The 19374-nt window shown below is 33.6% G+C and overlaps 1 protein-coding gene across 3 annotated transcripts in view; it reads right to left on the reverse strand.

Moving 5' to 3' along the window:
- MYZAP (myocardial zonula adherens protein) overlaps positions 1 to 19374 on the reverse strand; it is a 103379-nt gene that overhangs the window by 11340 nt on the left and 72665 nt on the right. For 2 of the 3 annotated variants that reach the window (XM_074234580.1, XM_074234579.1), the window contains exon 11: positions 1313 to 1396. In XM_074234580.1, the coding sequence (XP_074090681.1) occupies positions 1313 to 1396 (84 nt within the window). The other variant, XM_074234581.1, reaches the window with a different exon arrangement.

Genomic DNA, 19374 nt, shown 5'->3' on the forward strand with positions numbered 1-19374 from the left:
TCAACATCATTTGACAAGCAAGTAATTGGACCTTGGATTCCAAATTCAGAATTCTATCCACCACTCTATACTGACTCTGTTTAGATATTTGTAGATTTGCTCTTCATTAAAAACAGTTTACTATAGAGCGGTCTATCCAGTAATTAGCTGTCACCCGGATGGTAGCAGGATTTCAGGAGAACAGAAGGCTAATAGATATACTTTGATTAAGGAAACAAAACAACAAAAAAATCACCTGTCCTTATTTGTACAAAGTCTTCCCTGAAGAGTTTCCCTAGCACTTTTTCAGTTGTCAGAATGAAACAAGAAAGGAGAACAATGGGAAAAAAAGGTGAGAAAGGTGGATGGAATCAGGAACGATGCAAGAAGAAACATTGACTAGTTTAAAATTTCACCTAGGGATCAATCCACATTGGGAAAATTAAAATAAAAAATAAGTTGTACTAAACAGATAATTCACAACTGGGAAGACCAAGAGACAATATGGTCAAGTAGAAAGAGCTTCGTATTTGGAATCAGAAGACCTGAGTTTGGATCCTGAATCTATGTGTTGTTATCTTGGACAAATTATTCAATTCTTCAGTTTTTTTTAGACTGTAAAATGAAGGGGCAGGAATGTGTAGATTCTCTAAGTCAGGGAAGGAGAGGGAAGTTTCTTGCCAAGCTCCTAAAGAAGAGAGTACTGTCAGACATACAATGGCAAATGACTTGGTTAGTTCTGATGACCTGTTTTCCCTACATTCTTGTTAAATCTTTGTTATAAGGGAGGGTTTGCTGGATAGAAAAAGGACATGTTTAGAATTAAAGACATTTTAGAAATAAAAGATATAATAAAAATTAAAAATGAAATATATACTGAATTTTTTAAATGGAAAGAACATATAGAATACTTTTTTAAATGGAAAGAGCATATGAAATACTAAACTCAAGTTTTCTACTAATTCTGTAGTTCTATTCCTCCTCTGGAGAAAATAAGATAATTTATGGAATTATATAATGGAAAAATATTAATATTAATGGAAATATTAATATTAACACTTAAAATTTCTAGCAAAAAGCAAATGATCTATAATCTACTATTATATTTATTTAATACATTAATATATTTTTTTAGAAATTTCATATAGAAAAAAGAACACAACAACAATATGGGCTGTGAATATTCATTCATTGTTATTAGAAACACAACCCTATAAAATAATTTTAATGAATGATTATCAGAATCTCATTTTATCATTAAAGTTAATTTTCTGACTATTATCTGAAAATTCTTGAACAAAAGAATTGTACCTAAATAATCATAGATTCTTACCTCGCCTTCCAAGAAGGATATTTTTTCTAAAAGTTGCAAGATAAATAGTTGTTTCTGTTGCACTTTTTTCTTTAATGATTCGACCTATGACAAAAAAGTAGTATAAAATGATTAATCAGAAAGTTGCAAATTACTGAGAATTTTACCTAATTATTTTCTAGTGAAGAAGAAGAAGAAGGATAATAGCAATAACAACTGCCAGGCATTATATTTGACACTTTATACATATTATCTCATTTGAGCCTCATAACGACATCAGGGAGGTAGATGTTGTTGTTGTTAGTTTTATTATTATTATTACAACTGAGGAAACTGAAGTGGTCAGAGATGAAATGACTTGCTCAGAATCAGAGTCTATACTTTGGTAAGATAAAAACCTAGCAAACCAGTTTGGCTAAATCTACATGGATTTATCATGGGGGCCATTTACACAGAAATTAGAGATAAGAATTAAGCTGGCTACTGAACATTCCTGATTCTGTGATTAGCTTTCATTATACCCCCAATTATCTGCATATCTCTTCCACTCCCTAAATTTCATCCTTCCAAGTCAGTTCCATCTTTTACAAATTCTTTCCAGAAAATTCTGGATTCCCCTGAAAATTCCTTCCTCTGGGTTTCTTATAGTACTTCTCCTTCATCAAGCCTAATTTTAAATTGTATTATTAATTTGTTGTGAATTATTCTAATTTGTTTCTTGTGTTAAAGTCTTTTCTCCCCCAGATAGACTATAAGGTCCAAAATAGTAGAGGCTACTGATTTCTTTATTTATGGTTTCTTAGCATATAGGGTAATGGATTTCACAAGGAAGACTGATAACCACTCTGCCAAGCATAGTTCCAAAGCTCAGTAAATGTTTGTTGTTTTATTGAACCTACTAGTTTTTCAGTAGCCATCAGTAACATTTTAAAAACACCATCTTAAGATCACACATGAAACTTGATTATTTCCTCCACCAAATGTCTTTAATTACCCGGCTTTTTAAATCTTGAATTTGATATTATTTTTATTTTCTTCTTTCAAAAGCAATTTCTTTTTTCTACAATTCTATCAAAAAAGTTCATTTAATATTCTTGAAGGAAAATTCATTAAATATTTTTAAAGTGTTTACTAAATGTGTAACTTTGTGAAAATATTCTATGATAAGGGATGCAAAGAAGGATAATAATTCATCTTCTAAGAGTTTAAAGTTTATTTCTTTTGATGTACTATAAATTATATTAGGAATTAATATGACTAATTAAGGTTGCTTTTTAACTATTACATTTAAATAAGGCAATTTTAATTAAATATAATTTAGTCACTCTTGCTAATACTCCAACAAGATTTCTGTCTATCCTTTTGTAACCATTTAGTTGTTGCGGTTTTTTTTTCATATGGTCCATCAGCATATTCTTTGTTCTTTGGGTTCTTTTTTTTATTCTGCTTAATTTCATAAAGCTCCTTCCAGCTTTTTTTTTAAAAAAAAATACTCATACTTTATCTTAATTGCATTGCAGAAATCCATTTCCTTAATGTATCACAATATATTTAACCATTTCCCAATTGTTGGACATTTCTTTGTGATTATTAATAATACAGCTATGAAAAATTTTAACAACTCTCTTTTATTTGTTTTTGATAACACTTTGAAAGTATATTCCCAGAAACAGAATTATTGAAGAAAAGAAGATTGTTTGAATACCCTGTAATGAGGACTGCCAAATTGCACTTCAAGAAAAAAATGCTATAAGTTTGCTATTCTGATATTTGCTATTCTGTACCTGTTTTTCCACAGCCCAACCACCAATGCCTTTTTTGCTTTTAATTATTTTTAAAACTGTTTAATTATTAATCACTTTGCAAGTGATTATTATTGATTTGCATTTCTTTTGAAATGTATTCATAGCCTTGATCTCAAGGTTGCCTTGTACATTAACATGCACAGTTCCTTTATATAGTTTAGATATGAAGTCTTTATGCTATATTTATCACATTTTCTGAATGTTATTTTTCTTTTAAATGTTTTTGTTGAACATAATTTTAATTTAATATTATGGTTGTTCTGGCAGCTAGGTAAGTATAATATTGACCTTGGATTCAGGAAGACCTAAATTCAAATCTAACTTCCAATAGTTATTAGCTGTGTGACCCTGAGTAAGTCATTTAACCCTGTTTGCCTCAATCTTCTCAACTGTAAAATGAGCTACAGAAAGAAATAGCAAACTATTCTAGTATCTCTGCCAAGAAAACCCCAAATGAAATAATGAAGAGTCAAACATGATGGAAAATGACTGAGCAACAAAAACAATGCTAGCATGCCTCTGATAATTCTTTTCTATTTGATTTTAAAATCAATTTCTTTTCAATGATTTTAATGGATATAAAAAAAGACTCTGAGTAGGGAAAACTTTCAAGGATAACTAGAGAAAGCTTAATGAAGGAGGTAAAGTTAAAGTTTATTTAAAATATACTACACTTCTACCATAACCAGAGTTTTTAGACTGGTTCAAATTAAGGCAGGCAATACATATGTTTGAAGAACATTTACCCAAGAAGTTAGAAAGCAACTTAGGGACAACTAATGACCTGCTCACTTTAGATGCTATAAGTATCATATAGCTATAAATATAGCTTAGGGAACTCATGAAAGAAGAAAACCAAGTAGAGCAGAAGTACAGATGGAGGAAAGGCTAGAAGATTGAAGACAACTTCAGACTGGCAAGAGTTTGGGGTTCTGAAACTCTTGGGATAAAGTTCCAGTGTTTTTCTGCAAATATTTAATACTCTATATACCAAAGGGATTTTGTTCATCCTAATTTGCTTTCACCCACTAAGGACCTTCAATTAAAAAATTACATTAAAAATTCCCTGTATGAGGCAGTTAGGATTGAGGTGAAGTGGGAAGGAAAAGTCAAAGGTAAAGTGATTTGGAAACCTCAGTGTGCTATGTAAATCTTAATTATTGTCTTCTATTATTTTCAAATGTGCTAGAATTAGAAAATGGTGGCATCATTATATTTGCTCACTTCAACATCTCTGAGTCTACACCTTCCCAAACACCCCCAATTACATACCTAAATTCTAATAGTTGTGTTCCACATTTCTCAAGACTTCAAAATGTTTGAACAAAGTCATGTCATACAAATTTAGAATTAGAAATGACCTGAGAGGACATTCAATTCAAACTTATTTGACAGATAAAGAAACTAAGATCTAGAAAAACAAAGTTGCTTATTAAAAGTCACATGTCTTCTAAGACACCAAATTAATAATCTCTTGTTCTTATATGAGAACTCCTTTCAAAGGTTTTTTCCCATAATCTCTGAACCACATCTGAACAATAATGTCCTGTTTAGATACACTATCCCTAAAACACCAATAGAAAATAAGAATATCCCGGGATATAAGAAAAAGATGTCTTTGCTTAAGGCAATGATTATGACACCTAGAGTATCTTCAAATACAAAACAATAATAATACATTCATATATCACTTTAAAGTTTGTTATTCAATCATTTCAATCATGTTTTATCTAAGATACTAGTGTGGTTTGCCATTCACTTCTCCAGCTCATTTTACAGATGAAGAAACTGGGGCAAACAGGGTTAAGTGACTTGTCCAAAGTCACACAGTCTGGTCCTCTATCTACCACACCACCTAGCTACCCCTCTTTAAAATTTACAAAGTTTTTTACAAATTTATTTTGCCTTGTTGTTAAATATCACTTCCATAGAATAATATCTCATTTGATCTTTGTTAGATATGTATTATTCTCAGCCTCATTTTATAAGTGAAAAAAAAAACTGAGACAAAGATTAAATGATTTCTCCTGGGACACACAACTGGTAAGTGTCTGAGGCAAGGTTTAAACTCAGATCTTCCTTATTCCAAGTCCAGAGAGATAACCATTGTAACACCTAGTAGCCTTTCACAAAAAGCTCTACAAAAATTAACTTTAATTTTAAAAATACAAGTACAACACATTTTCAGTGCAGTGATAAGTTAAATTTCTGATGTACTAAAAAGAAGAGAAAGGAAAAGAGGAACAGCAGAAGTAGAAATATTCACTAGGAGGGTAGCTCCATTTTTGGTATTTTTAAGAGCATCCATTCTCATTAAAGCTGGTTGCAAGGAGAATAATCTGATCATGCCTTCCTTACTTAACCTTTCCTGTGATGACTGGAATAGATGACTGGACCCTCTTAGAGGAACCACACTTAGAATGCCTGCCTATTTTGGATTTCAGTGGCTAACCTCATCTGGAACAGAATTTCTGAGGAAGCCCTGAAGTGCCGGACTTCTCTGGATCCATAACCCCAAGAATTCTGTGATTACAATGTGGGACAGCATATTACCAGCAAGCCTGTTTGCAGTAATCACTTTATTAGTTTAGGTTTCCTATTTAAATTTAAGTAGGTTTACTCAACATTCTAAAGGAAGGAATCTCCAATTAGGTTAAACTGCCACCAAGTGGTAGTAGGTGGCTTGGTACAAACTATCAGGCCTTTGCCATAGAGGAATTAATTAAAAGATATTAGAACCTTGGATTTTTTCAGGGTCTTTTCCTGAATTTTATTGGATTATTTTTCTTTTTTAAAAGTGATGCTTTTAAATATTAAACATTGAAGAACAAAGGCTTAGAAAGCAAGTTTCTAAAACAAACAAAAAAAAAATCTAGGCACAATTGAATGAATGTCTTTCTCACTATGCTAAATTCACTATGCTAATTAGAATGCTCATTTCTAACTCACTATGAATCTTTATCCTGTAGTTGGATCCCTTGTGGAATAAGCATGGTGCATGCTTTTAGAATTTCATTTCTAGGCAATCAAATCAGTTTTCATGTCAAAAACCAGCTCTGCAAAGTTACCAACAATTTTATCCTGTTCTGGCTAATTAAAGGAACTGCCTTAATCCACCCTAGTCTTCTTATCTGGTGTGAAAATCTACTGCTCTTTCCCTCTCCTCAGGGTCTTCTTTCTCTCTGACCAACAGAGAGGGGGCAAGTCACTAAACTTTCCCTCATCAATTTTCTTTCCATCACATGACTTTTTTTTTTAATTAGAATAGAGTCATTTTGTTATCTATCTATAAAAGAGCAGAACTGTCTCTCTCTTCTCATAGGGGAATTTCTAATAAGAAATGGGTTAAAATTAGTAGAATTTAAATGTAATAAGATTTCTTTTAGATGTTGAAATTGTACCTACCACCCTGACTCTTTTATATTTTATAAAACATAAATAGAATCATGCTTTAGAGAATTAATTAGAATAGATTTATTAAAAAGTTTGCATTTCTAGCAAAAGAAAATATTTTTAAACAACCAATTAAGTTTTTAAAAGGAGACATTTAAAGTAATTTCATCACAAAATTGGGATGAGGCAACTTTTTTATTATTCAGTGGTGCCCAATTCTTTGTGATTTTTCTCGGCAAAGATACTGGAGTGGTTTGCCATTTATTTCTCTAACTCACTTTACAGATAAGGAAACTGAGACAAACAGGGTTGAGTAACTAGTCCAGGGTTACATGGCTAATGTCTGAAGTCATATTTGAACTCCAGAAGATGAGTCTTCCTGATTCCAAACCTAGTACTCTAAATACTTATATAGAATTTTTGTTATCTGAGACTTAATATCACAAATTTGGAGCTGAAATGTAGCCCGACTCCTTAATTTTATAGATGAGGAAACTGAGGTCCAGGAAAATTTAAATGATGTGCCCAGGATCACCCAGTTAGTAAATATCCATTGAACTATTCTGCATCCTAGTAGGTTCAAATTTCCTAAGCAGTTACCAATTCTTCAGGTGTTCCAACCTTACCTCCAAGTATGTATCAGTTCCAGTCCCTAAACCTTGACCTGTACTGGACCCACATAAAAACCCTATGTAAATCCATGCGACTTTGCTGGTTTGAAATACCCTATTTCACCCAAAGACCTGATCTGTTTCCATCCTCCCTGACTGCTCCTTATTATATTTCCCCCTCAATAAAGAGTTTTACTTCCTGTTGAATTCCTTGTTATAATGTGTTTTGTCTTATGGTGCTCGCCTTTCCTTGTCCTGTACCTTGGAACCGAAAACTTTACTCAGACTATTTTAAGACACTTCGACATATAATGAGATTAATTCATATTTCAGTCTCTTCACAGGAAAAGGGGGTTCATTTTTATATCTGCCTTTAATTATATTCAAATGATTATGCTTTAAGGGTTTATTTTTATATTAAAAATGGAATCCCCATGATAAAAAAAAATGACCTCAGGTTGCAAATTTAAAAAATAATGCTAAGTGCTAAACTTTTTTTTTCTGAAATAAACCATATGGGGAGAAACAAGTAAGCTATTAAGTTATCAGAATTTGCCCTGCTATAATATTCTATAAGAAAGTAGTTTAACAAGGAGGGAAAAAAAGTTATAATACCTCAATTGAGAGGAAAAGGATGGAATGAATTAAAGCAAGAACAAAATGAAACTGAAAAATTGCTAAATGAAGTTAAGAGGGGAAAATGAAAAATCAATGAAAGAAAGGGGTAAAAAGGTACATTTTTCATCTTCATGATGCCTGATTGGGTTTGTGAAAATTCATTTTCAATTAATGTGTCTTGTGGCATTCTGCCAGGGCATATACAAAGAACAGTGCTCATATTTTAATCAATTTTTTCTATTAAGTTCCAAGTAATGTACAGTAATAGAATTATGCCATTTAAAGGGTTCAAGATGAAACTGGCTTCCAAGATAAAATAATCTACTTTTGTTTGACTTTTATTTTCTACTCATGATATGCCTACTTCTTTTTTAAATGGGCAACACAATAAAAATATTAAGTCCAATTCTTTAGAGCACCTAAAAATCATCCTTTGGTGTGTATAATAGTGATACAAAGAGATATAAATTGGTTTTAGGACTTGGACACATTCACAGAGAAGATTCAAACACACAAAAGAGGAAAATGATAGTTCTCCCTATGCAGTCAGAATTGTTCTTTCCATGGATTTCTTGTAAAAGGAGATTTTTTTAACCCCTCCTCCACTCCCACCCCCTACCCAACACTGTCTAACACTCAGATTTAACATCATGGAGATTTTGGCACTGATGGGCAGATTTTCCATAACAATTTTTATACTCATCAGAGGAAGGGGATTATGCTTAAAAGATCTACTTGTACTTTCAAACTGGACTAGCTTAAAAATAGATTTGGGACAGAGGACAATATACTTATATCAGCTTTGCAAAATGTTAAAGACTTGAGAGTCTAATTCAGGTTGGGGATGATGGAGACCTAACCAATTCAATCCTTTTGATCACTTTACTCAGAGGAGATGTCAGTTGCTTTTCCCCCTTATCCCTTCTCTTTAGACTTTGAAGGTAGTGGGAGTGGTGGATAGAATTTCCTTAGCTTCCAATCATCTATTGAATGTTTTGTTTATAAGGAGATCTATAAAACTGTTGCTAAATAATGGAAAAAAAGAATCTTCCACTTCAAAGTCTTTGAGGTCAGGGCCTCAATGCAATATCTGTGTCACAGACCCTGTTGGCAGTCTAGTGAAGCTTATAGATCCCTTCCTAAAATAATATTTTAAGCTCACAAAATAAAATAGATAGGATTACAAAGGAATTGAATAAAAATAAAAATTTTCCCCCCATCTAAGTTTATGCTTCTGAAACCTATCCAATGACCCCTGGGAGAGTTCATGGACCTCAGTTTAAGAAACTAATTGGAACTTGTCCAGAAGTCTCTCTTCCAAGTAAGATATGTGGGACAATGCTAAGAAAGAATACATGTTCAGTTTTAAACAGAAGTATCAAACTCATGGTAAGTGGTCAGCCTGAACCAGAATAAAATGTAATTGATAAATAATATATAAAAATACAATATAGCATATATAATGTTAATTTATGGTTCTTTAAGCCAATATGCAGCCTTCAAAGTTGATACCACTGATTTAGGGTGCCCAAGGATCATGATCAGGATTTGATTTATAGAGAAGTGATCTGCCCTTTCCTATAATATTAGTATTTCTTTACTCTTCACTTTTCATAGAGAATGCCTTCCCCCCCCCACCAATCCCCCACAAGATCTTAATGCAAAAATTCAGCACTATAAAGGTACATCATCAATCTTTCTGAGACATCACTCCATACCCTCCCTAATGCATTGAAATGGTGAATGTGAACCTGCTACCACTGTATTTTCCCAAAAAAATTTTGGGAAATCAAGGCCTCATACTGGAAAAGTCATATGGTTAGCTAAAGGTAGAAAGGGTATAGGTGATATGATACATAATCTTAAATTTAGAATTAGAAGGAATATCCTTATTTTAAAGTTGAGGAGACAAGACACAAGGTGGTTAGTTACTTGTCCAAAGTCACACAAGTAGTAAGCATCAGAGATAATGGACCCATCTCCTCTTTCCCAAGTCCTTAATCTTTAGGTTATACCATGCTGCTTAAAGTAGATTTTTGTACTGATTATAAATGACAACAGGAATAATTGAAAAGGTGATCAAACTTTCCCAGCATGAATTCATTAAAAACAATTCTTTTTTTTTACATTAATTTTTTGGCTGATAGACCAGGGAAATACTCACAAACCAGCCTTTAATCAAGTCAACAAACATTTATTTAGAATCTATTTTATGCCAGACACTTTGTTAAGCAATGGGGATATGAAGAAAAGCAAAGAAACAAAAGAAAATAGTCTCTGCCTTCAAGAAGTTCACGATCTAATAGAGAAGACAGCATGTAAGTAATTATGTATAAACAAGATATACACAGTGTCAATTTGAAATGATCTCAAAGATGAGAGAGAACTGGGAAAGATTTCTAAGAGAAAGGGAAACTTACTTGGGACAAAGGAATCTAAGGCATGAGGGACATTCAGTAAAAATGCTGGGAATTTGGAAATTTGTTCAAAAAGGTATAATAAGATGGGAAAGGTAGGCAGAGACCAGGTTATAAAGAAGTTGAATCAGAGAGGATTTTGTATTCTATGAAAAGTGAGGAGTAAAGAAAAGCTAATATTATAGGAAGGGGCAGATCACTTCCCTATCAATCAAATCCCTGTTTGGTGATAATAGGAAACCACTGAAGTTTAATAATTAAAGGAATAGGGGGAGGATTGATATTAGTACTTAAGGAAGATCATTTTGATGGCTGAATGGATGGCCTGGAGTGGGGAGAAATTAGAGACAAGGCAACCGACCAGAGGCTATCCTAATAGTCTAGACTCTAGAAATAAAATGATGAGGGTTTACACCAGGGTGGTGGCAGTGACAGAAAAGAGATGGTGTATATACAAGAGATGTTATGAAGGTAGAAATAACATGACTTGGCAAATGATTGCCAAGGTTTAGAGAAGTATGTGAGAGTGAGAAACTGAGAATGACACTTCAATTGTAAGTCCAGGTGCCTGAGAGGATAGTGATACCCTCCACCACAATTAGGAAGAAGGGAGAATTTGGAGGTAGAAAGGAGATAATGTTTGGTTTTGGACAAATCAGGTTTAAAATGACTACTAAATATGCAGTTCAATATATCACTAGGTAATTTCATAATTGGAGGTTAGAGCTGAATGAATAGGTCTGAAAACCATCACAGAGTTGAATACATGGAAGCTGAGATAACTAAGGGAAACAGTATAGAAAGAGAAGAGAATATAGGACAGAGTCTCAGAGGACCCTTGTATGACTGGGATGAAGATCCAGCAAAAAAGACTGAAAAGAATCAGACAGGTAGGAGAACCAGGGGAAAGAAGTAGCATAAAAACCTGAAGAGGAAGAGAATATTAAGGAAAAGAAAAGACCTAATAATTCAAACGCTGCAAAGAATGCAAGAAGGATAAAGGTTGAGAAAAGGTCATTCAAATTGGCAATTTAGAGATCATTTGTACTTTGGAGAAAAAATTACAGTTGAGTGATGAAATTGAAAGCCAAATTACAGAGTTCAAAAGAAAGTGAGAAAAGAGAAAGTGAAGGCATTGATTGTAGACAGTCTTCTCATGAACTTTAGTCACAAAAAATAGCTAGCTGGTACAGATGAATAAATGAAGTTTATTTGAGAATGAGTAAGAAGACATAGGTATATTTATAGGTAGTAGGGAACCATCGGTAGACAGAAATTGAAGTTAAGTGGAAAAGAGGGGATGACAGATGGGGTAATCTAGAGCAGAGGGGATCACAGATATATAAATAGGTTTGTCTCAGGAAAAAGAGTCACTTCTTGTGAGACAGGTTGATGAAAGATATTTTTGGAAGAAATCTGAGTGATGCAGAATGAGGAAAGGAGGAAGAAGGGGAAGCTCTCAATGAATGACTTCCATTTTTTAATAGCACATTGTGTTATTTTCCAGGAATTGGTCAAGATTTTTTTAAATGATGTTATTGAAATCAATATCAATAAAACAAATAGAATGGCAAAGGCTTTTTGACTCCCCTTTTTGAGTCCCCTTTCGACTCCCCTGTTTCACACTGTGCTCTCTTCCCAATAAGGACATTTAGTCAAATATCATTGGCCATCTGAACTTGTGACATGTCTACTCAATAGGCTATACTGGAAAAGGAATTATGGATGATTCTTTTCTAATGTAGAAAAGGTTTTTTGTTTAACTTGATTGCTTATTGTCATTCTCTTGAGAGGAAGAAGTGGGAAAAGCTTGTGTCTAGCTCTTTTTCTCTGCTTTCACAGATGGCAAATACAAATTTCTTGTGATTCAGTCATAGTAGTAGTGAATTTCTCGAGACAGGATTGGTTCAGACTCAGATAGGCAGGTTTGCATATTTCCAATGAATATGTGTACTGCTTTCAAGTTTTCCTTTTTACTTTCTTTTTAATCATACACAATCATCTGTATTGAACTACTATTTTCCATAAATTAGTGAAAGAAGTAAGGATCAGAAAAAAGAAAAGGTAGCTCCCACAAGAGGTCCTGGAGAAGAATATTTCAACAATACTATTAAAAATTCTAGGTCCATATTATTGAAACTTAAACATCATTAAGTTCAATCCCTTCTGAGAAAATGAGAAAATAAAAGGAGAAATATAATGACTTGTCTAAGTATCAGGGCATCATTTGAATCCAAGTCTTCCTGACACCAACTCCAGAACTCTATCCACCACAACACTCTGCCGGACCCCATCCCCAAGGCAGAGAGTGCCAATGAGATTCATTATGCTTTTAGTTCAAACTAAACCTACACCCTTCCACCCCCACCCCACTTGGCTCCTAAATTGGATTTTTCGTGGATGGTCAGGGACCATATTCCCCAAGGGATGAATTAGAGACGTAAGTGACCACAATAACATTCATCTCATTAATGTGTCCTACAAGATGTGTCTTAATGCATAAGTGATATTGAAGGCTTACTCTGTGTTTCCCCCTTTCCTAGGAACCTTCTAGTCAAAACTGGAGCCCAAAGAAGAGCTAATTTGTAGAACAATAGAATTTATTTAATAATATTTTAAAGGAAAACATATCTAGCTTTAAAAGAACAATATGAACAACACCTATATTACATATACTTCATAAAATGAAGTTGTAGTAGGGAAAGGGAAGAGGGAAGAGAATAAGCATTTATTTAGTATCTATTATATGTGCTTTACAAATATCTCATTTGATCCTCACAACAACCCTGTGAGGTAGGTGCTTTTATTATCTCCATTTTACAGTTGAGAAAACTGAGACAGAAGTCAGACTATTTGCCCAGATCACTCAATTTGTGACACAGCTAGTGTCTTAGGTTTCTAAGGATAAATATGAATTCAAGCCTTCCTGACTTTAGACCCATATCTCTAACCATCGTGCCACCTTGCTACCACTATTACCTTCCATTTTACATACACAAAGACACACATATGCGTTATATATATATAATATTTCTGTCATTATCTGTAAACTTCACACTTCAAGTAAAATATATTAATATTTAAAGTTGAAACTAAGAATACAACCATGCCAGATTCTGGCATTTAGAATTTTAACACTTCTATTTACTAAAAATTCATTATATAGAAATATTTTCTAGTGGCAACTTCATACTGAGATGTGTCTAATAATGACACAGGATCAGAATTGTGCTAAGGAATAGATCTCAAGCAGATAACAGATCAAGCCGAGGGAATCCCTTCAAGTCAAGGGAAGTCCCTTCAAGCAGAAGGAAGTAGATTCAGCATCTAGAAGGTCAAATATTAGCCAATGTAGCATCAACAGGGTTGAATTTTTGTCTTCTGTACTTGATACTGGGCATTCCCTGGACTCAAAAGAGGAGAACATAACATCCCCAAAAAAGACAATTAGCCTATAGGAAAAGCCCTGCCCTTGATTGAAGTAGGGTTGGTCAGAGATACTTGAAATATGTTTAAAATAGTTAAAATTGATAGATTCTTAGCTCCTCCTCAGTTAAGAGGATTTAAGGCTACCAGGGAGTTAGATGGTACAGGGGAAAGAGGCTAGGCCTGGAGTCAGAAAGAACCAAGTTCAAATCTAGCTTTGGACACTTACATAGTAGTTACCTTAGAGGTAGTCTAGTTTGACCCCCACTTATGTCAGATGAGGAAACTGAGGCATGGGGTGACCTGCCTAATGGTATATTTAAGTAGTAAACATCATAGGAAAGATTTAAACAAGTTTGTTTTCATAGTCACTGGGTTCAGATATATATTCTCCAAAAGGTCAATGGCATTTCTTTCCATGACTCTTTAATAAATTATATAATATAAATGACAGACACATTACCAACAGAGGACTGAGAAAAAAAATCAAGGCAGAAAAGATAAATCAGTAGAGAAACTGTAGGAAGCAAAATTATAGAAGGATAAATACTTTCCTTTTTAAAAAAAATTTTAGAATAAATACTTTCTTTTTTTTTCTTCTGCAAGGCAAATGGGGTTAAGTGGCTTGCCCAAGGCCACACAGCTAGGTAATTATTTAAGTGTCTGAGACTGGATTTGAACCCAGGTACTCCTGACTCCAGGGCTATTGCTTTATCCACTACGCCACCTAGCTGCCCCTTGAATAAATACTTTCAACAAAAAACCTCATATTCTTAAATCTATAAATATTTAAACTGAATATATCTTAACAAATTTACATAATATCATAACAATTATATCATAGCAAATTTTGGAACCCTGATGTTGTTGAGTCATTTTCGTCATGTCCAAACTCTCTATGACCTCATTTGGGATTTTTCTTGTCAAAGATACTGGAGTGATTTGACATTTTCTTCTCCAGCTCATTTTACAGACAAGCAAATTGAGGCAAACAGGTTAAGTGACTTGCCCAGGGTCACATAGCTCATAAGTGACTGAAGCCAGATTTGAACTCAGGAAGATGAGTCTTCCTAACTCCAGGCCTAGTGCTGCTCTGTTACTTCACTTAGTCTTGGCACTATTATATGACAGAAAGTTAATTATATCAACTAATCAATCAACAAGCATTCTTAAGCACCCTCAGGGAGCCCACATTTGAACTTAATGTAGTAATTAATTTGTAATAACACCTGAGGGACCATAGCAAGTCCTTTCAGTTCTCTGGGCTTCAGCTTCCTCATCTACATATTTCAATCATCAGCAAGATCCCTCTCAGCTCAAACATGCTAAGATTTTACACTTATGCTTTTTAGTTGATTAGTTATTTTTCAATCATGTCCTACTCTTTGTCCCCCCATTTGGGATTTTCTTGGCAAAGAGTGATTTGCTATTTCTTTCTACACATCATTTTACAGATGAGGAAACTGAGGCACTCAAGTTAAATGACTTGCCCAGGGTCACATAGCTAGTAAATGTATGAGGCTAGATTTGAACTCAGGAAGATAAGTCTTCCTGACTCCAGGCCCTTCACGCTAGCCAGAGAGCCACCTAGCTGTCCTTTACTGTTAATCTATAATACAACCTGCCTTGTTTAGCTATTTCTCATGTTATTGTTGTTGTTGTGTTTGATCAGACCAGTGATTTCATCAAAAGCAACTTCCTTTACCAATCCAGGTGTAGATGTTTGCAATTTAGTCTTTGAGTGATCTCAGGATATGAGCAGTTAAGAGACTTGTTCAGGATCTCACTTCTAGGACAGATCAGAAGGATTTGCTCTCAGCTCTTCCTAAGTCCAAGGTCAGGTCACTGTCTCTCCTCATTTACACTAGCAAACTAAATCTAAAGGAAAGTCCAAAAACAGATGCTAATGAAAGAGCATGGCATGTGAAATTTGCCACTGCCACATTCATGAGATTTCTAGATAATCTGGATCTAGTCACTTCATTTTCAGATCTGATGCTGATTATCAATGGGTCACTTAACCTCATTCATCCATTCTATTTCTTCCTCCTCCCTTGGACTGGGAGATCCCTGAGAGAAGAGTCTGCCTTTTCCTTTATATTTCCAATGTTTAACACATAACCTTGCATTTAATATATGTTTACTGATTGATTTATTCCATATCTCACTCTCTTGAGAAAATACCACCCATTTACTCCATAAGAATGTTAAGAAGTTGAATAAGAGCCTACTTTATTCCATTTTTTTGTTTCTTCAGGAAATCAAATAAATCAAAGAAAACTAATTTATCTATTCTGATGATACTCCCCCCACTTGATTGATGAGAAAACTGAAGTTCAGAGATGCTAATAAATGACTCATCCAAAGTCACAGTGATCCCAAGACATTAATTCTAAACATCTAGGTGGTGTGGTAAATAAAATGCAAGACCTAGAGTCAGAAAGACCTGAGTTCAAATATTCCCTTGGACTAGTCATGTGACCCTGAACAAATAATTGTGTGTTCCTCAGTTTCCTCATATGTAAAAGTAGGGATAATAAGAGTAAATGCCTTTCCAGAACTGTTATGAGGATAAAATGAAAAAACATTTGGAAAGCATTTTGCAAACTTTAAGTCTATATAAATGCTATTATAATAATTAATTTTAGTGTTCTTGCTACTATACCACTGTTGTCTCCCTAAAATAATGTTAGCTTACAATTATATAGGACTTTAGAGGTACAGCATATTATATATATATATATATATATGTATATATATATATATATATATATAATTTAATTCTTATAATTGCCTGGTAAGATACTTTAATTATTATCTCCATTTTATAAATGAGTAAATGAAGATTAAAGGAATTTCAATGATTTTGCCCAAGGTCATGCAATAAGTAAAATGTAGAATTTGAATTTGAACCTGTCTAGTTGTTTTCACAAAACTCTGCTACCTCTTAGAAAAAATGTAAAACCCAAAACAGAGATAAAGCATGTTTTACTTCAACATATTTCATGCATGTGCTTAGCATAGGTAATATATTTTTTCTTCTTCTAGGGTATAGGATCATAGACTTAGAGCTGAAAGGGATTTTGAGGGGCATCTGGTCCAAAGGCTTCATTTTTATCAATGTGGAAACTAAGGCCCAGAATCATTAGGTAATTTACCCAAGACCACACAGTAAGTAAATGAGGGAGTCAGAATTCAAACTCAGGTCTTTGCATTTAAATCTAATTTTCTTTCTGCTGTATCAAAGTCTCAGATCTGGTAGGAAGTTCTTAGTTTCAGAACAAATCAGTGACAGAATGTTAGAACTAGGAAGTACATTATGAAATCATCTAGTCCTGCCAGATTCAATTTACAGATGAAAAGCCCAAGGTCCAGAGAGGAAAATGATCCAATTCATGCTCAATTCAAGCTTTTTTTCCTTAAAATTCAGGGATAAATTCTCAAGGGCTGATATCTGTTCCATCAGAACAGCCTCCCACCACAAAAAGGTACATCATTTGGCCACTAAAAACCATATAAACATTTTTTTTGCTGAATTTTTTTCTTGAGGGATCAAGAGAGATTTTATAAGAATAACTTTCTTAGTCCAGATCCATTTGAAAATTAGACACATTGATGATCCTTATTTTGTCTTCACATAGTTTTCCACATTTCATCAGTACTGTCTTTTTTAAAGTGTTAGTAGTTCTTTTCTATACATACGGTTTTATTTTTCAAGTATGGATTGTCTGTAACTCAGCTTCCAAATGTTATTTCCTTAATACTGTTTTTACTTGCATTTTCAGATTTAATTTTTTAATCTTGAAGCCTGCTTACAGTTTCTGAAATATTCCATAAAGAGCAGTCTTTAAGATTCTTGCATTTCTCTGTTTGCAGCCATTTTCTTTCTGTGTAGTATTTAACTACATGGAGTTTTTCCCAAAGTGAATGTCCTAGGATTTTTCTTCTTAATGGCATTTTAATATTTTGGCCATTAGATGCTATCACCTCTTCAGCAGGAATATTCTTCCAACATCATATGGTCCATCACAGGGTAATTAGAAAAGCTTCTTAGATCAGGTCACCAATTATCATCTTCCAAAGAAACGAAGACTAAATCTGGAGAACAGCTCATGTGACATGATCTAAAAACAGTTCAATTCAGTTGATTAGGGTTCTAAATTCTATAAAAAAATATTCTTTTCCCCCTCCCTCAATTAGAATGGAATTGTGCTCTGAAGAAGTTATGATGAAAAATGCTGTCCATCCCCAGAGAAAGAAATGATGGAATCTGAATAAAGATTGAAGCATTCTTTTTTTTTAATTTTATTTTTCTACATGTTTTTATTTGGGGGGAGGTTGTTTATGTTTCTTTATGGAAATGTTTTGCATGACTACTCATTTATAACATATCAATTTGGAACTCAAAGTTTTAAAAGTCAAATGTTAAAATTGTTTTTATATGTAACTGGGAAAAGACAAAAGTATTAAATTTTTAAAAGAACAATAATATGAAGAAAAATAATATGAAATATGACCTAGAGATAGAGACTATGAATCTTTGACTAGTGAAGATAGGCAGATTTTACTTTTTATCTTTAGAAAATAAAAAAAAAATACAGCGGTTAGGTGACCTTGGGCAAGCCACTTAACCCCATTGCCTTGCAAAAAAGAAGAAGAAGAAGAAGAAGAAGAAGAAGAAGAAGAAGAAGAAGAAGAAGAAGAAGAAGAAGAAGAAGAAGAAGAAAGGAAAGGAAAGGAAAGGAAAGGAAAGGAAAGGAAAGGAAAGGAAAGGAAAGGAAAGGAAAGGAAAGGAAAGGAAAGGAAAGGAAAGGAAAGGAAAGGAAAAAAGACTGAATATAAGATGAATGGCAAGATAAAAGTCTGAAATTCAGCAGAAGAAGGATTCATCGGATTCATCATCTATATATAAGTATAAAAAATATAAATACAAATATAAGTATAAATGTATGTGTGTATGTATATATGTATGTATGTATATATGCATATATACCAGTCACCAAGTGACTGTGTGTGTCAAGGAATTACGTTAAAAAAAAAGGGAAAAACAGAACAAAAAAATGCTTGTGTGAACAAATGTTATGGATAAGGAAGATTTTGGATATGGAAACTATTAAAGATCAGTAGCAATGTGGAGAGAGAAGAGTTAAGAAAAACTGACCAAAAGAATCAGGTTTTGTTTTTGAGACCTTAAAAGAAAAAAATTAAAACTGTTAAAAAAAAAAAAAAGCTTTTGTGATAAGGGTAGGTCTGTCTTGTCTTTTTCTACTCATATGGTTGTATGCCTATCCTACTTACATAAGATTTTTTACATTGGCATCTCTAGCCTGAGATCATACCTCATCCCCCCCCCCCCATCTACAGAGTGGGGAAGGTCAGTCTAGATGAGAAATTCTTAACCTTTTTGGTGTCATGGACCCCTTTGGCAATCTGGAGAAGCCTATGGGTCCCTTCTCAGAATAATTTTTTAAAACCAAATACATGTTATCGAATGTTATCGATGTTATCGAAATACAGTTATCAAAATGTCCAAAAATCCTCAAAAACAGGTACCCAGGCCTCAAGTTAAGAATTCCAGTACTAGATGATGTCTAAGGTTCCTTCTAGCTTATTCTTTGAAAAACAACATTTTCAGAAATTGTACAAAGGTATTTTTAAAAATTTTGATAATTAGGAAGTAAAAAAGCAAGATCTGAATTACTTTGAATTTCTTTCTTTCCTCTTTCCTTTTTTCCTTCTTCATTTCTTCTTTTCTTTTCTGTCTTTCCTATTGTCTTCCCATCTCAGACCAACTAGAGGTCCATTCACACCAC

The sequence above is a fragment of the Macrotis lagotis genome, chromosome 4, assembly GCF_037893015.1.
Source record: "Macrotis lagotis isolate mMagLag1 chromosome 4, bilby.v1.9.chrom.fasta, whole genome shotgun sequence".
In the NCBI taxonomy this organism is placed as follows: domain Eukaryota; kingdom Metazoa; phylum Chordata; class Mammalia; order Peramelemorphia; family Peramelidae; genus Macrotis; species Macrotis lagotis.